The sequence below is a fragment of the Lepisosteus platostomus genome, chromosome 28, assembly GCF_059453375.1.
Source record: "Lepisosteus platostomus isolate fLepPlt1 chromosome 28, fLepPlt1.hap1, whole genome shotgun sequence".
Lineage (NCBI taxonomy): Eukaryota > Metazoa > Chordata > Actinopteri > Semionotiformes > Lepisosteidae > Lepisosteus > Lepisosteus platostomus.
Genome location: NC_142638.1, coordinates 2,855,943 through 2,876,401, shown reverse-complemented (window position 1 = coordinate 2,876,401; position 20,459 = coordinate 2,855,943). Strand labels below are relative to the sequence as shown.

General features: G+C 37.4%; 1 protein-coding gene across 2 annotated transcripts; it reads left to right on the top strand.

Moving 5' to 3' along the window:
• Nucleotides 1-264: 264 nt before the first annotated feature.
• smarcd2 (SWI/SNF related BAF chromatin remodeling complex subunit D2) lies at nucleotides 265-19,904 on the top strand. 2 transcript variants are annotated; one of them, XM_088622593.1, is made up of 14 exons: nucleotides 265-794; nucleotides 4,125-4,306; nucleotides 6,011-6,053; nucleotides 8,415-8,537; nucleotides 9,268-9,387; nucleotides 10,801-10,896; nucleotides 11,244-11,345; nucleotides 12,093-12,254; nucleotides 13,966-14,063; nucleotides 14,175-14,310; nucleotides 14,974-15,096; nucleotides 15,749-15,850; nucleotides 16,165-16,259; nucleotides 16,328-19,904. In XM_088622593.1, exons 1-13 carry the CDS (start codon nucleotides 642-644, stop codon nucleotides 16,216-16,218), a joined length of 1,494 nt encoding a protein of 497 aa, XP_088478719.1. In that variant the 5' UTR covers nucleotides 265-641; the 3' UTR covers nucleotides 16,219-16,259; nucleotides 16,328-19,904. The 2 variants fall into 2 exon arrangements, with proteins under 2 accessions (XP_088478719.1, XP_088478718.1); XM_088622592.1 differs by having other exon boundaries at nucleotides 16,165-19,904.
• The last annotated feature ends 555 nt before the right edge of the window (nucleotides 19,905-20,459 follow it).

The following is a 20,459-nucleotide window of genomic DNA, read 5'->3' as shown; positions in this document are numbered from 1 at the left end:
ACAGCTGAGCAAGCAAACCAGAAGATCAAAATGGACTAAACGGATGCTCTATTGCAAATTTTAAAAGATGGCTTACAGATCTTGTTTTTGTAGCTACTTGTACCACTGATCGTTATAAAAATAAACGATTTCCACAACATTCCACTAATCGCAAACCGGGCAAACTACCCCGGAGGTATACACGCGGCTCTAACAGGAACTAAACAGCAGAGGGCGCCATATAGAATTCTTTCTGCACTGCAAACCACGGAGTAGGAGGAGGCTGCGTGTTATTACAGACACACGCAGCCAAACCCTGTCTGATCGCTATCTTTAGACATTGGTCAGGCTCTTAAATTCTTTTTGTGTGCCAACCATTTAAAATAAATAGGGGGCTTGAACAAAGCCTTAGATTCATGGGAAATGATGACACCGACAATACAACCAACGTTGAGTTGCTCAAGAGGGGAGTGAGTGAGTTTATGAAAAATACCCAGGAACTAGTGTAGGGTTAAAAAAAAAAAGATAGACGTTTAACTGCATCCAATTTGTTTTTGTTCGTATTTATGTTGTTAAGAAAAGTTTGCCGCTTTCAAGGGTTGTAGTCATCGCCGATCTTTGTTTTTTCTTTAAAAAAAAACTAAAGCTAAATTTGCTTTAACATGACTTCAAGAGGTGTGTACCCAATGAATACAGGTAGCCCACTGAACCCTAATATTAACCCTATGAATTCGGGGGGTGTCAGAATGGTTCCTTCAATGCAACAGAACAGCGGATTCCGGGCCATGGGCTCAGCTGCTTCCCCGTACCATCAGGTAACTGCGGTTTGTTCTTCTCTGCGCCTAGTGCGTAGACCAGTTTATTGGGTAAAAAAAGTTTATACTGTAATTTAAATTATTCGATTGATTTCCGGTCTCTGTCATTAGGTTAATCGGTATGATCTATGGGAGCTTACAGTACGTTGCTTTAACGCGGTGTGTCCTGTGTATGTTACTTTTTTTTTGTTTGTTTTGTTGGTTTGTATTATTAATAATCAGTAAATTTAAACAAGTCGGGTGTTCCCGTGCTGTTTTCACGGCAAAACTAGAAAAACAACAACAACAATGAGCTGGTGTAAGTGAATTAATACAATGTACTTTGCAGAATTGAGCTGAAACGCGGTTAAAGCACAACTTTATCCGTGTTTCTACATTAGACCTCACTGGACAAAAAAAAAGACAGAAACGATTGTATGATCAGCATGGCATTAGAGAACTGGAGTGCATGGAAACGACACGACTACATCAATAACGTTTTTTAAAGGAGGCATCAAGTGAGAATTGTTCCGTTTTGTCATTTTTTGCAAAGGCCCGAAAAACACAAAACCAGAGTGCTAGGTTGATAAAGTCCTCACTTCCGCATTTATGAAGGATCGCTGCCTGAATGTGTGTGAGAGAAGACAAATATGCCGTTATGTTGCGTGTGCGTGTGTGTGTGTGACCAAATAAAACACCGAGAGCACCGAAACACCAGAGCATAGCAGTAAAAGAGTACGTTAAGTTGTCCCGGAAAGGGATATTCGTTAGGACATGTTAACTTTAACGCTAAAAGAGGAACCGAAACCAGTACCACATGATATAGCCTGTCCTCATGTGGTTTGTATTTTCTGTTGCGAGGGAGAGCGAGCGCTGTCTTCGTGACTTGACACTTCTTAACTTCCCCCTCTCGTTTCTTTCTGGTTACATTCGCGTTTGCACTGATACCTCTTCGGTTGTTACATGGAAGGTATCCGCTGAGGACAGGACAGTTCAGAAATGGGAAAGCCGAGGGGGAAGGGGGAGGAAAGTCGGTGCAGGATAGTAATCTGTCAAAACTAGCTGGGTTTCTACGGTATGTCAATGCCTGCTGTGAGTCCGCGTTCTGCTCTCAGTACTTCTGACACTTACAGTTCAGTAATTGCATCTGCCTTCGTGCTTTCATTTGGGGGAGGGCGAATCCTGAGTGAAACTGCTGTTTTGGAAAGGAGAACTTCAAGTCGTACAGTGTTCGCACGGAGCAGAACACAAACGTTTCCATTTCTGCCCGGCTACTCAGCATCCGATAAACGTGCTGGGCTCTAATAAGAAATGTCAGACGCAGATGCGTCTTTTTGCAGGAAATCCTGTCTCGATCGCTAATATCATATCTCGGCATCTCTTGCACGATCGAATCGATAGAAAACCAGAAAAAAAAAACAATCTTGAATGAAGCTGAAGACATTGCAAAGCGTTGTACTGTATTTTCGCATTTATATGTGATACAAAATATCTTTCCGTGGCGATATATAGCACAGTTATTGTAATCCCTCCCAGAAGAGCATTAGGAAAGTATTTTTACCAAATTAAAAACAGGAAACTGCCATTTTAATTATTTAAAATAGTTCATGCATTGAAGTGCGCTGACACGTGGACAAATGTGTCAGAGCACTTGAAGTTTCTTAAAGCAAGAAAAGCGCTCAAAGAAGAAATTAATGAAAAATGAATCTGTCCCATATCTACCTGTTCAGAACTTTCTCAACGAACATTTTCAAATTACCCCGTTCATTACCTATTAACTCATGTACAAATCTTTTATTGTACTCTTAGCTGTGTGGCAATTAAAGGTAATTAAAACAGGCCAAATATAAAGTTGGTATTCTGTAAGAAGTTAATATTTAAATCCCACGCACCTTGCAAAGCAGAGCTAGACTAGTTTGCTAAATCAGTTTTCAGAAGTGTGATACTGCTCTTATCATTGATCATGGAAAAAGTGTAAGAAGTATTTGATCAAGTATGATGAATTTAATAGAGTCAAACAAGGCAGCTAAGGGGAGTTTAACTGCAGGTGAAAGGATATTATTAATTTATGCGGAATTTGTTTTGTGTGCAATAACAAATATTTTTTTGGTAAATACCAAATATTTTATTTTTGTAATTTAGTACTTGATACTGTTGAAAACAAGCATGAATGTACTGTAACTTCAAAATTGATCCACACAAACTGAGATCTGATCATTTTAATACAATTTGAGAAATTATTTTACAGAATTGTTCCAAATGTTTAATAGTGAGTAGGACCAACTAAAATGTATTTATGCGATAATTTCTATAAGTTCTAAACCCAAATAAGATCCCCTGATATTTTGAAGAACAATATGTTTCTCCCTTTTCAGTATACATGTGGGTTTACACACATAGTATCATTCTTTTAATAAACAGTTAAATTCTGGTAAGATGCAAACCAGTGGTTAATATATGCAGGAAATTTGCATAAAGAGCCATTATCAGATTTCTTACAGTGGCACTACTGTTGCTCAAAAAAGTGAACAGCTTTATGCAAATGAAACATTTTCAGTTGAAATGTGTTCCTTATAGATTTGGTAATTTGTCCCATTGATAATATTCAAAAGAAAAGCGACGTAGTGTTGGGTTAGGCGGTGTACAGTAGGTCAGCCCAGTAACAGAAGCAGTATAATAATAAGTGTAGTTACATACAGTCTTGTTCAAAAGAGTTTTTCTCTTAATCGAATGTAAAATGAGCAACGTCTCACTAACCATCAGTTAAAACTTCCCACCTGGCTATCCACTATGGGTTAAAAAGGTGATAGTTTGTATGCAAACAGTGTGTGTTAGGGTAGTTTATTAGCTCAAAGGCACTAAAATGTCTCTGAATAGACGCAAAAATAAAATAAAAAATGAGTTCACAATAAGGTTTACGATTTGATTACTTACATACATACTGTAAGAGAAAAACACAAGGTTAGAACATCTGGTGTGTGTGCTTCATGCTAGCAGGTATATCACCCTGTAGCTCACAACTAGCAGCCCTCCTAAGCTCAGCAGGAGTGAGCCTGGCCAGTACCTGGATGGGAGACTCCTGGGAAAGCTAAGGTTGCTGCTGGAAGAGGTGTCAGTGGAGCCAGCACCTAATTCAAGGGATTTATTTTGTTACTGTTATAAGAACCGATTTGATGTCATTTTTAGCAAATGCGCATGTGTTTGAATTGTGTGTACGTAAGAGTCAGTTGTGGAGGAAGAAACCCGAGTAATCCGGTTTAATTTTTGTTACTAGGTGGTCTGAGCTTTAAGAACTTGATGAGCTCTAAAGCATTTGACCTAATGTCTCTGCTTCTGCCCTGCCCTGCCCAGCGCCCAGGAATGCCCCCCAGTCGGGGCATGCCAATGGGAGGGATGGGAGTGGGGCCTGGTGCTGGACCCTCCTATAGCTCCGGCCTGCCTATGAGAGCAGGTTTGCCCCAGCCAGCTATGGACCCTTTCCGAAAGAGACTGCTCCAGCAGCAGCATCAAGGACTCGCAAGCCACAGACGGGGGTAAGTGTGGCGTCAGCCGGACCACAGAGGACGTAAAGAAAGTTAGAAAGATGTGAGGAGGTTGTTTGGCTCATCTAGCTCATTTTGTAACTAATAGCCAAGTGGATTGATGATCTCATTCAGCAGGTATCAATTTAAATGACACAGGGTATAAATTTAAATGACACAGCAGAGTATTTTGATCCAGTCTCCCGCATCTCCCTGTGCAGAAAAGGGCCTCCCTCTTCCTGGAGTTTACACCTGTGATTTGATTTACACCAAAGGGAAGACTTTGCTATATGAAAATAAGTGTGAGGGGAATGATTTTATTAAGTATGTCTGTGAACAAAAAAGGGACAACACTTTACTCTTTATTTAAGTATGGTAGGTGTTTTAAGTTGTAATTTTATATATAAATATTACTATTACTACTTTGTGAAGTGTACTGAAAGTTCTAGCAGCTAGTGCATTTCTGTTCTTAAACTCAGTATCATACAATATCATATAATATATTATTTTTCATCCATTTATATTTATACATTCACATTTATATTTTTTCTTTCTAGATAAATGTTTTACAAGTGATCCCCTCTGTACCCAAAGCTATGTGGCATGACTGTTAAATATCTTCAAAGTGTTTTATCAGTAAATTAGAAATGGCTAGGTCCTGAAATGGTTTAGAAAGACTCTTTTGTACCCCACAATGAGAGCATTTTTGTTGATTATGGCTCCAGGGGGTGGCATGGGTTTGAAATTTCCCAAGAACAAAACAAACACAAGACATAAGGGCTGTCCCATGACTCTTTGTTATCTGCCTAAATCAGTTTAGCTCCAGGCACCTACAGTAGTAGTATAGTGGCATTAAGACAGTAAAAGAAAGTGCCGTAACTTAACATTTATCCAAGGGAAGAATTTATTTTTATTGGAGTCTTTGTGTGTTTGTGTGTGTATATAGAGTACAGGTATTACTATATAATATTATATATATATAATATTATAGGTATGTGGTTGGAGCAAATATAAAACAGTATCCCTATGGAGATAGTCAACTGGATATATTTTATATAAAGGTCGTATTTTCTTAATAAACCAAAGCATTTATTTAAAAAAAAAAGCAAAAGTGCTATTTGTTTGAGATCTGAGTTAAACAGGTCATTACAGGTGTGAAATAAAAACAAGTGCATGGGGGAGGTCTAATGATAAATATTTGATCATCAGTATGTTGTACACTGTCTGTAGTGATTGATGTTTACTTGTATTGACCTTTTTGTCACCAAAGATGCATAAATATAACAAGCAAGGTCACTGTGTCAGAATCTAATCTTCACAGAGTCTGAACAGCAGTTATGTATCCGAAAAAATAACAGCAATAAAAACTGTTTCTGAGCAAAAGCTTCTTCTATGTATATTATTTTCTATTATATAAAATGCTTTCACATTGTTATGCAATACAGGAGCATGAACTTTTTTTTACCACTTGTTATACTGAGATGCAGCTGACAGATTGTCTAAGCAAGGATCATTGAGAGAATAACCCTTTTACTGTGATAGATATACTGTATAACTATGACATTTTCCCTAGGGATTTGTATGCTTTATTTGTGCAAAGATAAATATGTATTAAATTTAATATATACATTAAAAATATGAATAAATACATTTAATATCAAAAGGTATCTAGACCTTTACATAGATATACATGTATTAACATTTTTGTTTTTTTAGCATTAAGAGACGAAAGATGGCAGACAAGATACTACCACAAAGGGTAAGTGTAAAGCAAGTAGAACAGCACTAAATCCTTTGCTTCTTTTATGTATATTTAAGCTAGAGCCTGTAATCAGTATCACCTACTGTAGTATGAAAGGCCTAAGCTTTTTTTAAAGAGCTACAGTTCCTTTTGAAACCTCCATGCTGTATACAAATCAAGTCGGTTTCAAATGAACTTTGCACTTCTGATGTCACACTGCAGGGGATTACAGTTAATTTCTTAATAAAACCTATTAATCTTTCTTGCCTGACATGACTTGGTACTTTTGTGAATGACAAAATGAGCCTTGGTATATATAGGAACTGAATATACTGAATGGTGCGAGAATGTATCTTGCTATTGAAAATGAACAAACGATTGCTTCAGGTGAAACAGGCTACAGACGGATAAGGTAGTGTACAACACGAGATTTGAAAACTGGGCTTAGTAAACAAAGAGAATTAATTAAATTGCATTTTGTTTAAAGATTTGGTATGTTTGCCTCACCACAGTGGAGTATAATTATGGCCTTTTTAAGAACAATTATGTTCTAATTCACTTTTTATATTATATTGTACACCTGAGATATTTAAGGAAGAAAATGAACTAATAAGAAACAGGCCATTTAGCCCATAACTGTTTGTCAGTTTTCTATACAATCAGAGTATAGAAAACATCAGCATCAGCCCTAAATCTGAAAATTCTCTGCACCAGCCTTGTTTACTACATACTGTATATGCAAAACTACATTTACTAACATTTTATTTGATTTCCATGTGACTTCTCATATTAAAGATGTCCATTATACATATAACCTGAGTGATTCTGAGCTGTTGGACACTACAATGAAAGAGAACTGGATTCTCATACAGATTCTTATGCTGTATGTCCTCATTAAGACGATGTGAGGAAGCAGACAATCCCCTGTGTATGTTGGAGTTCTAACTACTGTGTTAAGTGATTTTAACATGATTTCCCTTTCCCAGTTCTACAGTCTGCCTTGTCTAATATTAACATTTAACATGATATAATATTAGTCTAATTAATCATTGGCCTTTTTATCACTTCGCCATCCTCCCTGGATGAGAAAAGTAATGAGTTTCAAGGTTATTATTATCAAATATTGTTTTATTATGCATTTTCTGTTTAGTCCAATACTACCCTGTTGAGGTTTTAAATATACATTTTTGCTGTCTGCATGTAATAGCTTGTATTTATTCCCATTAAATTTAATGTCAGGTATCGTATGTGACAATAGTACATCTTTTTGAGTATGCTTCTGATACAGTGCCTGCAGCCCCACCTACTTCTACAGTAAATATGAGCTATTTCTTAATAAGTTCCTTCATTTGTGTGAACACCAGGGTTAAATAACATGCGTCACTAGGATTTTGAGTTCACCCTCATCACATTAACATATTACCCTCTTGTAAATTCCTATTAATTAGAAATTAATAGGAATGTCTTTTAACCTATAATAATGTTCTTTTTTGTTTGTGAAGATACATTAGCAACAGTTTGCATTTTGGCTTGTGTTCAATAAAGAAGAGTTTTGTGTTTCCTAGATTTCTTGCTTCATCCTGTACTGATTGAAATATTGAAAATAATCGTAGTTTTAGTTGCCGTGCCTGTATTTCTTTTCCCTGAGCTCATGGCTCATGTGTTCTTTACTGAAGCCATGTCTAATTTATCACTGTCCGTTACTTTTAAACTCTCCCTGGTTCTGACAAAGTCAGATGTTTATACTGTGGTCACAATTTTCCACTGTTTCTCTTACCTCTGCAGCTCCACTAATCAGAACACATTGAACAAATTGCTTTAGCTTCCGAGTGACAGATCAGTTTGTCCCACTATGGCTCTCGAAAGAGGGCTTGTGTTACACAGCTCGTCCAGATTGACCTGACCTCAGAAGGGGGAAGTGATCTGGGAAATGAGTTTGGGGCTCACTTAAGGAGTAAATGACACAATCTGAAATACTGAAATCAATCTTTGGATCTAGCCCCTGGAAAGAAATAGTTGATATAGAGGGCTCTCCAGATTCTCACAGGCAAGGTGATGGAGAGTACCGACCTCTGCCTTAGGCTTAGCGCACAAACCATGGCCAATCTAAAAACTAATCAGGGAATGAAGATAGCAGTCAATTCTTTTCACAGCCAGTGGGTGTAGTCAATGAATTACTGGACCACAGTTGCATTTGCCGATTCACAGAGATTCTTAAGAAAACAAGCTGATGAGGTTCTAAGATCAATAAGCTATTAAGAAGCGGCTAAGCATGGTGGTTTTGAGTGCTTTCTCTTCTTGTTCGTGGCTTTTAAAATCATTTGCTGCTGCAGAGGAAAGAAGGATTTCACTCAAGTCGTTGTGTGGGGTTTATTTCAGATCAGGGAGCTGGTGCCAGAGTCGCAGGCCTACATGGATCTGTTGGCCTTTGAGCGCAAACTTGATCAGACCATTGCTCGCAAGCGCATGGAGATACAGGAAGCCATTAAGAAACCCATAACGGTATTTTACTCGTTTTTTCTTACTGGGATGCAGAAAGTTTATTTAGAAACCCTTCCATCAGTTTTGAAATAAATCTTAGTATTGTGCTCTATGATAGTGCCCTTACATTAGTCAATATTCAGGGCCATGTTTCTTTTTATGTCTTTCTTATTTTTATCCATGAATATATAAGTATGTTTTGTGGTCTTGGCAGTTACTTTGTTCAGGTTTAGGGTTTTTTTTATGATTAAATTATTTAAATTCTACTGCAGATAGAGATAAAGAGAAAAAGAGTACCTGATTTTTTTGTTTTCACAAATGTTGTTTACGAGGATTTGGGATATTTCGAAATTTTCATATACTGTACACAAAAATGTAGAAGGGCTGAAAATTAATGAGCAGACATAGGTTTGGATAAGGATTATAGTATTTTTGATCATAATATAATAATTACAGCATTTATTCTCTTATGTACTCAATTTTGTACATCAGACTTCTAAAAAGTTGTAGAGTTGTCAAAATACAGTGAATGACATACACAATAGAATCATAAAAGTACAAAATAAATACCGAAAATAGATACAATAATTAATATTAATGTTTCAATATATTTTTATCCATATGACCTTTAAGTACAGTATTCAAATTGTACTGATGCAGATCCTAGCCCTATGTTGCAAGGGTTTCTACAAAGACAAGCTGACCTGTGATAAACAAAAATTGCATTTTGACTGTTTTTTGTCCTACCCAGCAAAAGCGCAAGTTGCGAATCTACATCTCCAACACCTACAGCCCTGCCAAACCCGAGGGAGAAGACGCAGAGAAGATTGCCTCCTGGGAGCTGAGAGTGGAGGGGAAACTCCTAGAAGACGTGAGTGGGCTGAGGGAGTGGGTGGGCGTACAGTACGCCACCGAGGACATGCTGTCACCCAGGCCCGAGTTAGGGAACAGCGCAACATGTGTTTATGTAGCAGATTTGATGTACTGAATTGGAAATAGAGTCTAGAAGGCTGTAAAAGATGAGACAAAATGGTTTAATATAAAAATTACAAATCTTTAAAACAAACAAAACTGGTATATTGAGACGGAGGGGAAAAATTAAAAAAGACACTTAAGGAGAAACATTAAGTGGTAGACGTGATGCAGATTTTTAGTTCTTCATGCTTTATATAAGAATATAATAAACCAGGTCCCCACTCACTACTCCAAAATGAAGGCTTGTATTAGCCAACGTATTGACAATGTTAATAAATTAATTGTTTTGGAGGCGAGGGAGTGAGCTCCCAGTTGATCCTGCTATGTACTGTAGCTTTCACAAAGCAGTTCATAACAAATTCCAACACATGCTTTTGCTGTTAAGGTAAAAGATAATATTGCAGTCTGAAAAAGATGAAGAGATGCAATTGTCTGGTTGTAAACTGGATTTAAATATAAGACTCAACTAGGACTGAAGACAAAACAGATGGTTTCTTGGTAGAATGTTCCCCCGAGATGGAAAAAATTGCTTTAAAAGAGAGCCTTTCAGCCCACAGATTTTAGTGCCGTATGAGAAGTCTGCAGATTCATCCAGCCTTTAAAATGTACTTCAGCCACATTAAAAAAAGAGGAACCCAATTTGTTGCAGTGGTAAATGCCAGGAAGTGCCATTGCTCAATAAAAGATGCCATAAGCGATTCAAAATGGCTGAACTGCCCTTTTTGTTTGACTTTACAGAATGTTTATGTCTCCCAAAGATTCTTCTGATGTGGTCAGCTTAAACTAGCAGAACTTTCCCAAGAGTGTAGCCCTTAAAACTGAAAAAGGTCTTTTTTCCCCATCAGCAGCTTCCTTTCTGTATGGATTGTAGACAAAAGCTTAAGAAAAATTAACACAGTAACAAACATAATTCAAAATGTTGTTTTCCTTCTCGCTGACACCACTTTTTGAAAACCATGTCAAGATGTTCACATTTGCTTAGTTAATTTGCTAAATGACTGGCCACTTTATTTCCACCCATATGAATAAAGTCATGTGGCTTGTTTTAACAAAACAAATTAAGAACAGAAATAAATGAGTCTTAGTGTCAGATATTGCAGAAGTCAATGCCACCATGTGCTGCCATCCTACATACAGTTGTTTTCTGAATCATCGAAGACAAGAATTGGTTATAAAATAGAGATATTATAAAGAATATTGTTGCTTGGAGACAAAAAATTAATCTTCATGTTTAAGGAAAAACATACTATTACTGTCTCTTCTGTTGTGAAACTTGGGAAAGTAGCTTAAACAACTTTTTACTCCACAGCCGGGGAAACAAAAGAGGAAATTCTCATCCTTCTTCAAGAGCTTAGTGATTGAGTTGGACAAAGAGCTCTATGGGCCAGACAATCACCTTGTAGAGGTAAAAGTGGGAGTTTGTTTGAACGTGCTAACTTTGCCAGTTAGAATTATTGAAGTTATGTGACTACAAATGAAGTGTACGTGGGGAAGAATTGTATATGTGTACATTCTGACCCTATTCACTAAATATGTTGAATTTATTCCAGATTGTCTGCTGAAATTGGCTCGGTTCCATCTCTCTGCTGTGAAATAGTGTACAAAGTGCAACTTTCAGAATCAAAATTACATTAAAAAATATTAATGGGAACTTGCTTAAATTCTCAATAATAAGTTGAAAAGGTTGTCCTGATGTGGGTTTCATGGGTGCACAAAGAATCAAACTGAAGTCTGCGTTGTTTTTGTGTTCAGTGGCACAGAATGCCCACAACTCAGGAGACAGATGGGTTCCAGGTGAAGAGACCAGGAGACATCAGTGTGAAGTGTACATTACTGCTAATGCTGGATCATCAGGTGTGTAGCTTTTGTGTTTCTTTAGGAAAAGACTGTCAGTTTCCATCCCACCACCTCCATTTCTCTGTTTCTCTTTCACCTGTTTTTCAACTAAATTTTTATATTTTCAAAACCCGTCTTTCACCTCTGTCCCTTGGTAATATTGTACTGTAGGTAACAAACCAAACTGGAATCTTGATGTCGTTGGGCCAGTCACCTTCTTGTTAAGTCACCACTTCACAAAACCCTGTGCCAGTTTAACAGAGTAACAGATTGGGTCCTTTTTTCAATGCTGTAGTCCTTATCTTGAAATGGTCAATTTGGTTCAGTCAAATCTTATTTTTACAGAGCTCCATAACATAGTGGACAATATTTTAAGTGCTTAATAAATATTTCGGGGTGAAAAAGAAAATGAAGAGAGAGGATTTCTAAACTGTATTTTATATAAGGATTTTCTGCTATACCTGTACTGTGTCCTGTACTTCAATGGGTCTTCAAGGGCTGAGAGATGATGATACCTATGAAATGTCTTTCAAAATAATTATAATTTTATGTGCACATACAGTATCATACATTTTGTAGATTGAGCGTCTCTCAATGTTAGAAATTATGTTAGTGATATGAGAAACACAAGGATCCCTCTTGACAAGTTTTTGACTTTGTCAGTTGGATTGTGTCATGTACTGCACCTCATAAATCAGAGAAAGAAGCTGCTACATGTAAGACTTATCTGAACAGTCGATGCTGTTTGTCCCTTTGTTCACCCAGCCGCCCCAGTATAAACTGGACCCTCGCCTGGCTCGGCTGCTGGGTGTTCACACGCAGACCCGCGCCAGCATCATGCAGGCCCTGTGGCTGTATATAAAGACCAACAAACTGCAGGACTGTCACGAGAAAGAGTACATCAACTGCAACCGCTACTTCAGACAGGTGGGTTTCACTTCCTGCAAAATCACACGCATACGCAAATCAGACACTGGTCAAAATGCTAGTACCCCCTCATCTAAATAATATGCATTTGATCAGGGGAAAGCAATGCCTGCTTCTTTTGAAGAGCATGAGACAGCTTTTCCTTGCTCTTCCTTGGCCAAAGCTATCAACAGGTCTCAGTCCTACTCAAACCTGAAAGAACCAATGAAAGATACAGTTGCATCCCACACTCCATTACCACCTCATACCCTCAACAGATTCCAGTCATGTTGGAACAAGGAGAAAGGGGTGGGACTGGGCTGCAGTATTTCAAAAACCTTCTAAATGTGTACAAATCTATACATACAATGTACATGTTGTCTTTGGAAAGCAAGATTGTATTTCTGGAAGAAGACATACCGTATTCCTCTTAAACGCAAAACTCTAAAAACCATTAAAATTTAAATTCTTATTCTCTGTAACAATGGCTCTTTAATCCATATCCCAGTTTTTTTGTCCCTCCTTCTCCACTGTCTGTGCTTTGTTTCCTGAACTGCCTTTTAATGTATTGGGGTTTATTTAATTTCCATTCTTTATTGTGCCATTTTAAGGGCTGAGCATACTCCAGTGGCCAGAATACACTGACGAATTGATCTTCATTGATTAAGCATCCTTTCTTAAATGTGTTTGTTTAATCTATTATTACAAATGTTTCCATATCCATTACATATCATCTAAAACAACGGGCTGGTACAGTGCTGTGGTGGTTATCACTGCTGCCTCGCAGCTGCAGTATCCCTGACAGTTTCATGTGTTTCTTGTGTTCAAATGGGATCAGGTTGCTTCCCACCTTCCAGAGACACACAGACTTGGTATGACAGGTTAATTTGTCGTTTAATCTCTGGGTCTGGTGTCCTCTGCAGAGGGAGAGCAAATGTATACTTTTAGTTCTGTCTTGTATTCTCTCGAGAACTAATTTAGTTACCGTCTACCTTCTCCAGAACAGCACTGCCAGTATACTCATCTGAGCAAGGAAATCAGATCATATGACCCCTGTTCTAGCAAATGCTCATTGTTATAAAGGCTCTAAAAGGCAAAGGTCCTGTCGACCTACTAACTTTCTTTTTCAAACTTCACCCCCGGTCTTTAAGATTAGGTCAAAATGTAATCTCCTGCAGGTCCCCAGCCCCAGACTGCACGCTCTAGGTAACCCTGCCTTCTCTGTCTCTGCTCCTTTCTTATGGAATAGCCTCCCAGATCAGATCTCAGAGAAACAGTTTCAACTGAGACCTTTAAAACCCTTCTTCACCAGCAAGCATAAAAACTGTGTGGTTTTTCCTTCATAGTAATTTTTAAGTTCCTTGACTACTCTTTTAGCTTTTTTATGTGAAGTTTGTTGTGATTTGAGATTCTCTGTAATGAAATGTGCTGTATAAATTAAATGTTTTATTTTTATTCCCTGGCACGCTATGACAGTTACCAGAATTACTAGCTGATCGATAGTATCGAGACAAATGAAATACAGATTCCAAGATGTTATCAATGCTGGATACTCTGTTTCCTATATTTTCAGAAAAGCATATTCATGAACATACAGTATAAAGTTCTTAGAAGAGATTGAAATATACACTAGATCTCACTTTCTGTTCTAAGGTGAGGGCATCTGCCAATGTCGTAGGGTGTTGTACTGCCACCAAGAGATTTTCAGTACTTTTCTGTTCTTTGGCTGTAGATTTTTGGTTGCTCTCGAATGAGGTTCTCTGAAATTCCTATGAAGCTGGCTGGGCTACTGCAGCACCCTGATCCCATCATCATTAACCATGTCATAAGGTGAGAGGCAAAACTAAATCTGCAAGTTTACCTCACTTTGCATGCTTGCTCTTTTCAATCAGAGCTGCTAGAGTTTGCTCTGCAGAACTAAGCTTTGCCCTCATGTTTCAGTGTGGATCCCAATGACCAGAAGAAGACAGCCTGCTATGATATTGATGTAGAGGTGGATGATCCCTTAAAAAGCCAGATGAGCAGTTTTCTCTCTTCTACCACTAACCAGCAGGAGATTGCTGCTCTGGAAATGAAGGTAACCTGGTGTATCTCCAAAAACATCATAACTGCCAAATGTCTAGTATCCTAAATAGTGCCACAGCCTGTTTAGGATCAAGGCCAAGGAATATAGTAAATGAAATCTCATTGGTATCTACTGTTGGTCAGCCCATCTTAGCATACAATCATTGTTGAAGGAAGTTTCCTGACAGCCAACCTCTCTCTTCCCCTAAAATCAATTCACTAGTTCAAACCAACTCTAAGAGGGAGATGCATTGTGATTCGAATTGGTGTTTTTATGGCATTATCTGCCTAGCTGAGAACAACAACCTGTCTGAAAGGAATGGGGCTGTCAGAGCCACCAAAAGAGGGCTTCAAGTCTGTCTGAGAAGACGTAAAGAGAGAGTGATGTTTTGGATTACAAGTGATGCAACATACAGATGAGCTGATTGTAGAATATGATTTACAGAAGGATACGTGATGTCACTTGGTCACACCTGGTGTCACAGGGCCTGAATTATCTAGAGGGAGAGTAAACTGGACAGAATAATTGGAAATATGAGTGGCACATATTAAGAATTGATTACAGATTAAACACTCAAACACTTAAAATAGAGAGTCTTAATAGAGAGCAGTAAGACACAGAAAAAAATATCTCAAAATTAAGTTGTTTTAACTAATTTCTAAACCTTCTTTTTAGATCCATGAGACCATTGAATCCATCAACCAACTTAAAACCCAACGAGACTTCATGCTGAGCTTCAGTAACAATCCTCAGGAGTTCATTCAGGACTGGCTAAAGTCACAATGTCGTGACTATAAGGTAAGATTTCCTTTTAGTTTTGGAGTCTCAGAACTTTGCATTGTCACTCATGATAAGTTGGACAGGTCTTCTTTCTGTACTTTGGTACTCTGGTACATCACACCATACACATACAGCAGTATGCCGATGGTTTGAGCCACATCTTTTTTATCCTGGGTAGGTACTATTTAAAGATGTGCCTCAGCAGAGTGTAAAGCCATGCTTTGTACTGTACATATGGAGTTTGTTTTCTTGAGAATGAGTAAAGGCACATAAATGTAGAAACTGCAAGAGACAATCATGGCCATATACTGTAGCTTATTTAGTAGCTTACTTTATCCAAGTGTTTCCTCCTGTCATTTCTTGAGAGGTCTCAGTAAATTAGTAGCATGTTCCAGACATCGCTATTTTCGGATCCTTTTTCCCAGTCTCTGGATGAAAGTATCTGGTGCTCAGGGATCCATATCCTACAGGCTTTCTGTGAATCAGATGCTATTTTTTGTTGACTATACAATTCATAATTGGTTTAAAAGGATTCGTAGTTCTTGTGATACTGTATCCCTCAAAGATCAGATTGACCAAACCATTGCTGGTGGTCACATGTGTGGGTTTGAAAATGGCTCATGGTGGAATGTGAGCTCTTAATGAACCAGCGGTTTGTGCTGTATTCCAGTTAATGACTGACACAGCTGGAAACCCTGAAGAAGAAAGGAGAACTGAGTTTTACCAGGCACCGTGGGTACAGGAGGCTGTGGGGAGGTACATTTTCTCAAAGGTAAGTGGTAATGTACAGAAGGGCGTTTCAGGAATCACAACTTATTGGACATAGTCTCTTTAAGAAACAATTTCATAAGGGTAGCTCAAGCAACACTGCCAGCTGTCGTCTGTTCATTAAAGCTCTCACCGTCAGATAGCAAGTGGTAAAGGCTGGAGTTAAACCAGCAACTTCCTTGTTGCAGTGGCACATCTTGAACTCAGAGCTGAATCGTTTACCAGGTGATTCCTTAAAGGCTACAGTGTGCACTGGTGTTTCTACCCTCAGACTCTGGAAGTTTTAATACTTTTATTAACAGGTCTTCTTGTTTGCAGGTCCAGCAGCGAAGGCAAGAACTCGAACAGGTACTTGGGATTCGACTCACTTAAAAGCAGTCCCCTCACCAACACGTGCCAGTGCCCTCCAAGGTGTCTGTTACCCACTTTGGACAGCCTTGACTCCTGGGAATATCTTTCGTGATGGTACAACATTTCTTAGCGGAGTTTCTTCAAATCTGGACTTTGTTGTTAAAATTGAAATGCTGGCATCTAAGTAGCAAACTGGAATTAGAACCGCCAGGAGTTTATTCCCATAATTATGCGTACTAAAAAATGCATCATACACGTGAGCAGTTCATACCTAAATTGTTTAATATTGTGACAACTTTTGTATCTTGAGAAAAATGTAACAAAAATACTTAAAGTACAGTAGCTGAATTTAAAACTTTGCCACTGATGTGGTGGAAAGAGGCACTTCCTGATTAGTAAGTTGAATTTAGCATTTTGCACTATAGGTAGTTTTCCTTTTTTTAGTGCAGTGTAATACTTTTTATCTTGACTGATATCTGAATACTATTATCAGACTTTTTTAGTCCAGTTGTTGGGAGATGGAAGATGTAATGTTTCTATTTTTGTAATGCATACAATCATTTTTTTGTAATACTAGTTTGGTCAGCACTGGGAACTCAGGAAGGACCTCTCTTTGGAGATAGATGAGGTCCAGCACAAGAAATTTCCCTCATGTTTATGAGCGCAAACAGAATTTTATTAAGAGGGGGGCTTAGGTTATGCAACAACTAATAGACAGTGCTGGGTCCAAAAAAATAGCTAGCCTATGTATTATTGTTGCTTGTTTCTTTTTTATAAATAGCATTTTGTATTTTTCACTGTACCTGGAGCTTAAAGCTTAAATAATCATGTTCCTTGATACAGTTTTATCCATTATATTCACTATGAACCAAAAAACACAGTATACTATCACTAGCTCTAGCAGTTCCAAACACCTCTCTCAAAGGATCATTCTTTTAAACCTGTTCTTTGATGAAAAAGGAACCAGTTCAATGCTGGAATTCACTGTTCTAAAAATGTGTTAAGTTTTTTCCAAAAACTTATTTTCACCATGTATTTAAGTGATGATTATGTTGGCTGAGGAGTTGTTTCCAGATTGTTAATATGAGAAACTTGTTGTGTTTAGAGTGATTACCTGAGCTATATCTTTCTATTTCCTATTTTTTTCTCAGCTTTCTATTTTCTTTTTTTATCTGAAACTCTACTAAGTGAAAGTATCTTTTTTTTTTACTTAAAGACTGGAACATTTTTTAAAGATTTATATAAATGTGTGTATCGTCTGAATTAGCTTATGTTAACGGGAATAATTTCAAGCAGTGTTTTATACAAGTAACGGTAGCATACAGTATACAGTACTTTTGTTGCATATCCCATTCCACTGCAATATACATAGTACCCTATTTAGCCATTAAAAACATGCTTCTATTTTATTTTGACTTAATTTATAAAATGATGCCATCCTCATATGTAGAATTTTATATTTCGGGATTTCAGTTTTACTCCAGGCTAGTGGGCTATGGGTTTGTCTTAAGATGCTACCACATTGCATGAATAACTAGGATACCTTGGTATCATTTCACTATATATAGGATTTATATTTATATACAGCTGCAACACACCTTACTGACCTTAATTTTCTATAAGATCTTTTATATGCAAATATTTCTATAATATTTAAAGAATCACTTTGTCTTATGTACATGATCACTGCTGTCAATATACTGTACTGCAGCATGTAACCCTGTTTATATCATGCCAGGTTTTAATGTTTCTGAAATACTATGGTGAGCAATGGCCCAAGGAGGCAAGATATGTAAAATGAATAATTCTGCAACATTCAAAAATATGCCGCAAGATCTATTCATTTAGGCTGTACTATCATTATTTGATTAGTTTTAGATAGTTTAAGCATAAAATCACATTCTAGCATTGAATTGCGTTTTTATGTTAATGATTTTTGTGAAATGTTTAAAAACCTCAATGTAATTCTTATTTTTTGTCGCTTTGTGCTTTATGAATAATCTATCATGCAATAATCTCTTGTACCGACAGAACCATTTCAATGCGGGAGCACAGCAATAGTGCAGCTGCATTTATAGCCTCGTGTTTTTAGTTTGCTCCTTTCAGTTCATAGATTTACTGCTATTAAAACTTAATGCTACTAACTGCTATTAAAAAATATGTACTGTGTTAGTCAAACTTTGGTGGTATGCTTGGCCATAGTGTGCACTAATCGCCGCATCTTAAAACATCTTAATATTCCATACTTCCTAATATTAGCTAAAAAATGGCAATGATTGCTCATAGGCTGTAAAGTATGTTGCATCTTACACAGAAATAAGCACATTAATACATACATATATGCACATAGATATACATGTTAAAAATTAACCCTTTAACAGCTGATTTATTCATATGCTGACACACTTCAGACACACAATTTGTTGAATTATGAAAAATAAAAATCAATATTCTGATTCTCTCACACCTTATGTGATACAGTATACTTTTTGAACAGGCTAACTCCCATGTCAAATACCACCCTGTGTGAATATAACATGGTTGTTGTAAAGAAATGCACCTTCAACTAAAGGCATTAATTACTGGCCACGCTTTACGAATGTTCATGGCTGGGACATCACCTCTAGACTGACAGTGTCACCTGCAGACAGGCAGCACTGGTGATCACTCATCCCCATCCAAGTCAACTGACACTATATCAGATCAATCAGACTAGGAGGGACCATCTGGGGGATCAGTTCCATATTGCTGCAACAACATCTGCAAAAGCACACCCAGTGACTGCAGTCAGACATCTCTGTACGTGTATATTTGATTTGGGAGGCAGACGTCCATACAATGGTGACATCCTAAGCCAGCATCACCAGAAGGTGTATCTGGAATTGGCACATTACAGCATCTCTGGATTTAAATTCAGATGAACGTGTTGAATAATTTGCAAAGGCAGTTGTTCCCTTGGCTGCTGCCAAGTCCCACATGATGATGTGCCATCATCCTGTGTCAGTGATGGCACAGTGACACTGCAGGAGGTGAAGACAATTTTGTGATTTAGATTGCATGGGTTGTCTTTTCCTGTTATTGCTATGTCATTTGCATGCCTTTCTGTCAGTGCTAATGGTACTGCCTTGTCCGTATAATCTGTGGCTCTTTCTGATAGCTGTGTTTTAGAATGAAATGATATCTGTGAGCAGTTGAGTTAAATATTTTTTTCCTTAGAACACACTATTCATCAGAATCGCAGTGATGCTTTCCTTCATTGTGTCAGTACAGTACATATTATTACCAATACATTGCAGATTCCATTTACATCTGCAGTATACAGTAAGTTCTGTCAAAGCCGCGTAAAAGACAATCTGAAAATAATGAATCCTGCCAAAACAGTCAAAAACAAAGATGATATAACAGGTGTGCGGGGAAAATCTGTTGTTCTATACTTTCTCCTAAATGGTCAGAACATCTGGCCTGTCTTAATGACAGTGCTCTGGGTACCACTAGTGACTTTTTTCTGCAAAGAAATGGTTTTGTCACTGGCAGTGATACAGTATATATTGTATGGCACAGAGTTTTGTGTGTTTAAAGAAGTTTGCATGTTTTGTATCTAAATTAAAACATTTTGTACTGTATATCTTTTTTTTTTACAGATACATGTATATTGAAAAATGGGATCAGTTTTGGTACATTTGTAAAATAAAGCTGCTTGCACAGGCCAGCTTGACTGAATTATTGTTACCTTAAAGACTATATAGTACAGTTCAATACAATGTTATTGTATAAAGATTATTTGCAGAATTGTTTTAAAAGTAACACAAAATAATCCCTAGTTATACAAGCAATGCTATATGAGTTTTTGTTTTTTTCATTTAATGAGCAGGTTTTCACTCCTACGAGCTGGGCTCTTGTAAAGTTTTGCCAAGATTCTTTTTTTTTCATCTTCTTTGATGAGGAATTGGCTTTTTATTTTCTATTGCATTTTAATGTTTAAATAATAAAGGCTTGTGTGTGTTAAATGCATATACAGTTGTACAGGACTGAACCTTATGTTATTAGGCATTAGATAACAACTGTAACAATGTAGCTTCTGTACTATAAAGGGGTAGGAATGTTCTTGTTTTCCTACCAATTGTTTAAACAGTACATTGGCTAATGATTTTAACCATGTTACTAAAATAATTAACCAGGAATATTGTAAGTACCATTTAGAGGTGTATAAAGGTAAAGTTTGGGTGTTTTAGGGAACATTTTTGATCTTATAACATTGGAAA

Bases quoted from the DNA above. Each gene is read 5' to 3' on its own strand.
- smarcd2 (XM_088622593.1), top strand. From the start codon at position 642: ATGACTTCAAGAGGTGTGTACCCAATGAATACAGGTAGCCCACTGAAC. The intron at 795-4,124 runs GTAACTGCGGTT...TGCCCTGCCCAG, and splicing joins CTGCTTCCCCGTACCATCAG to CGCCCAGGAATGCCCCCCAG. The intron at 9,388-10,800 runs GTGAGTGGGCTG...TTTACTCCACAG, and splicing joins AGGGGAAACTCCTAGAAGAC to CCGGGGAAACAAAAGAGGAA.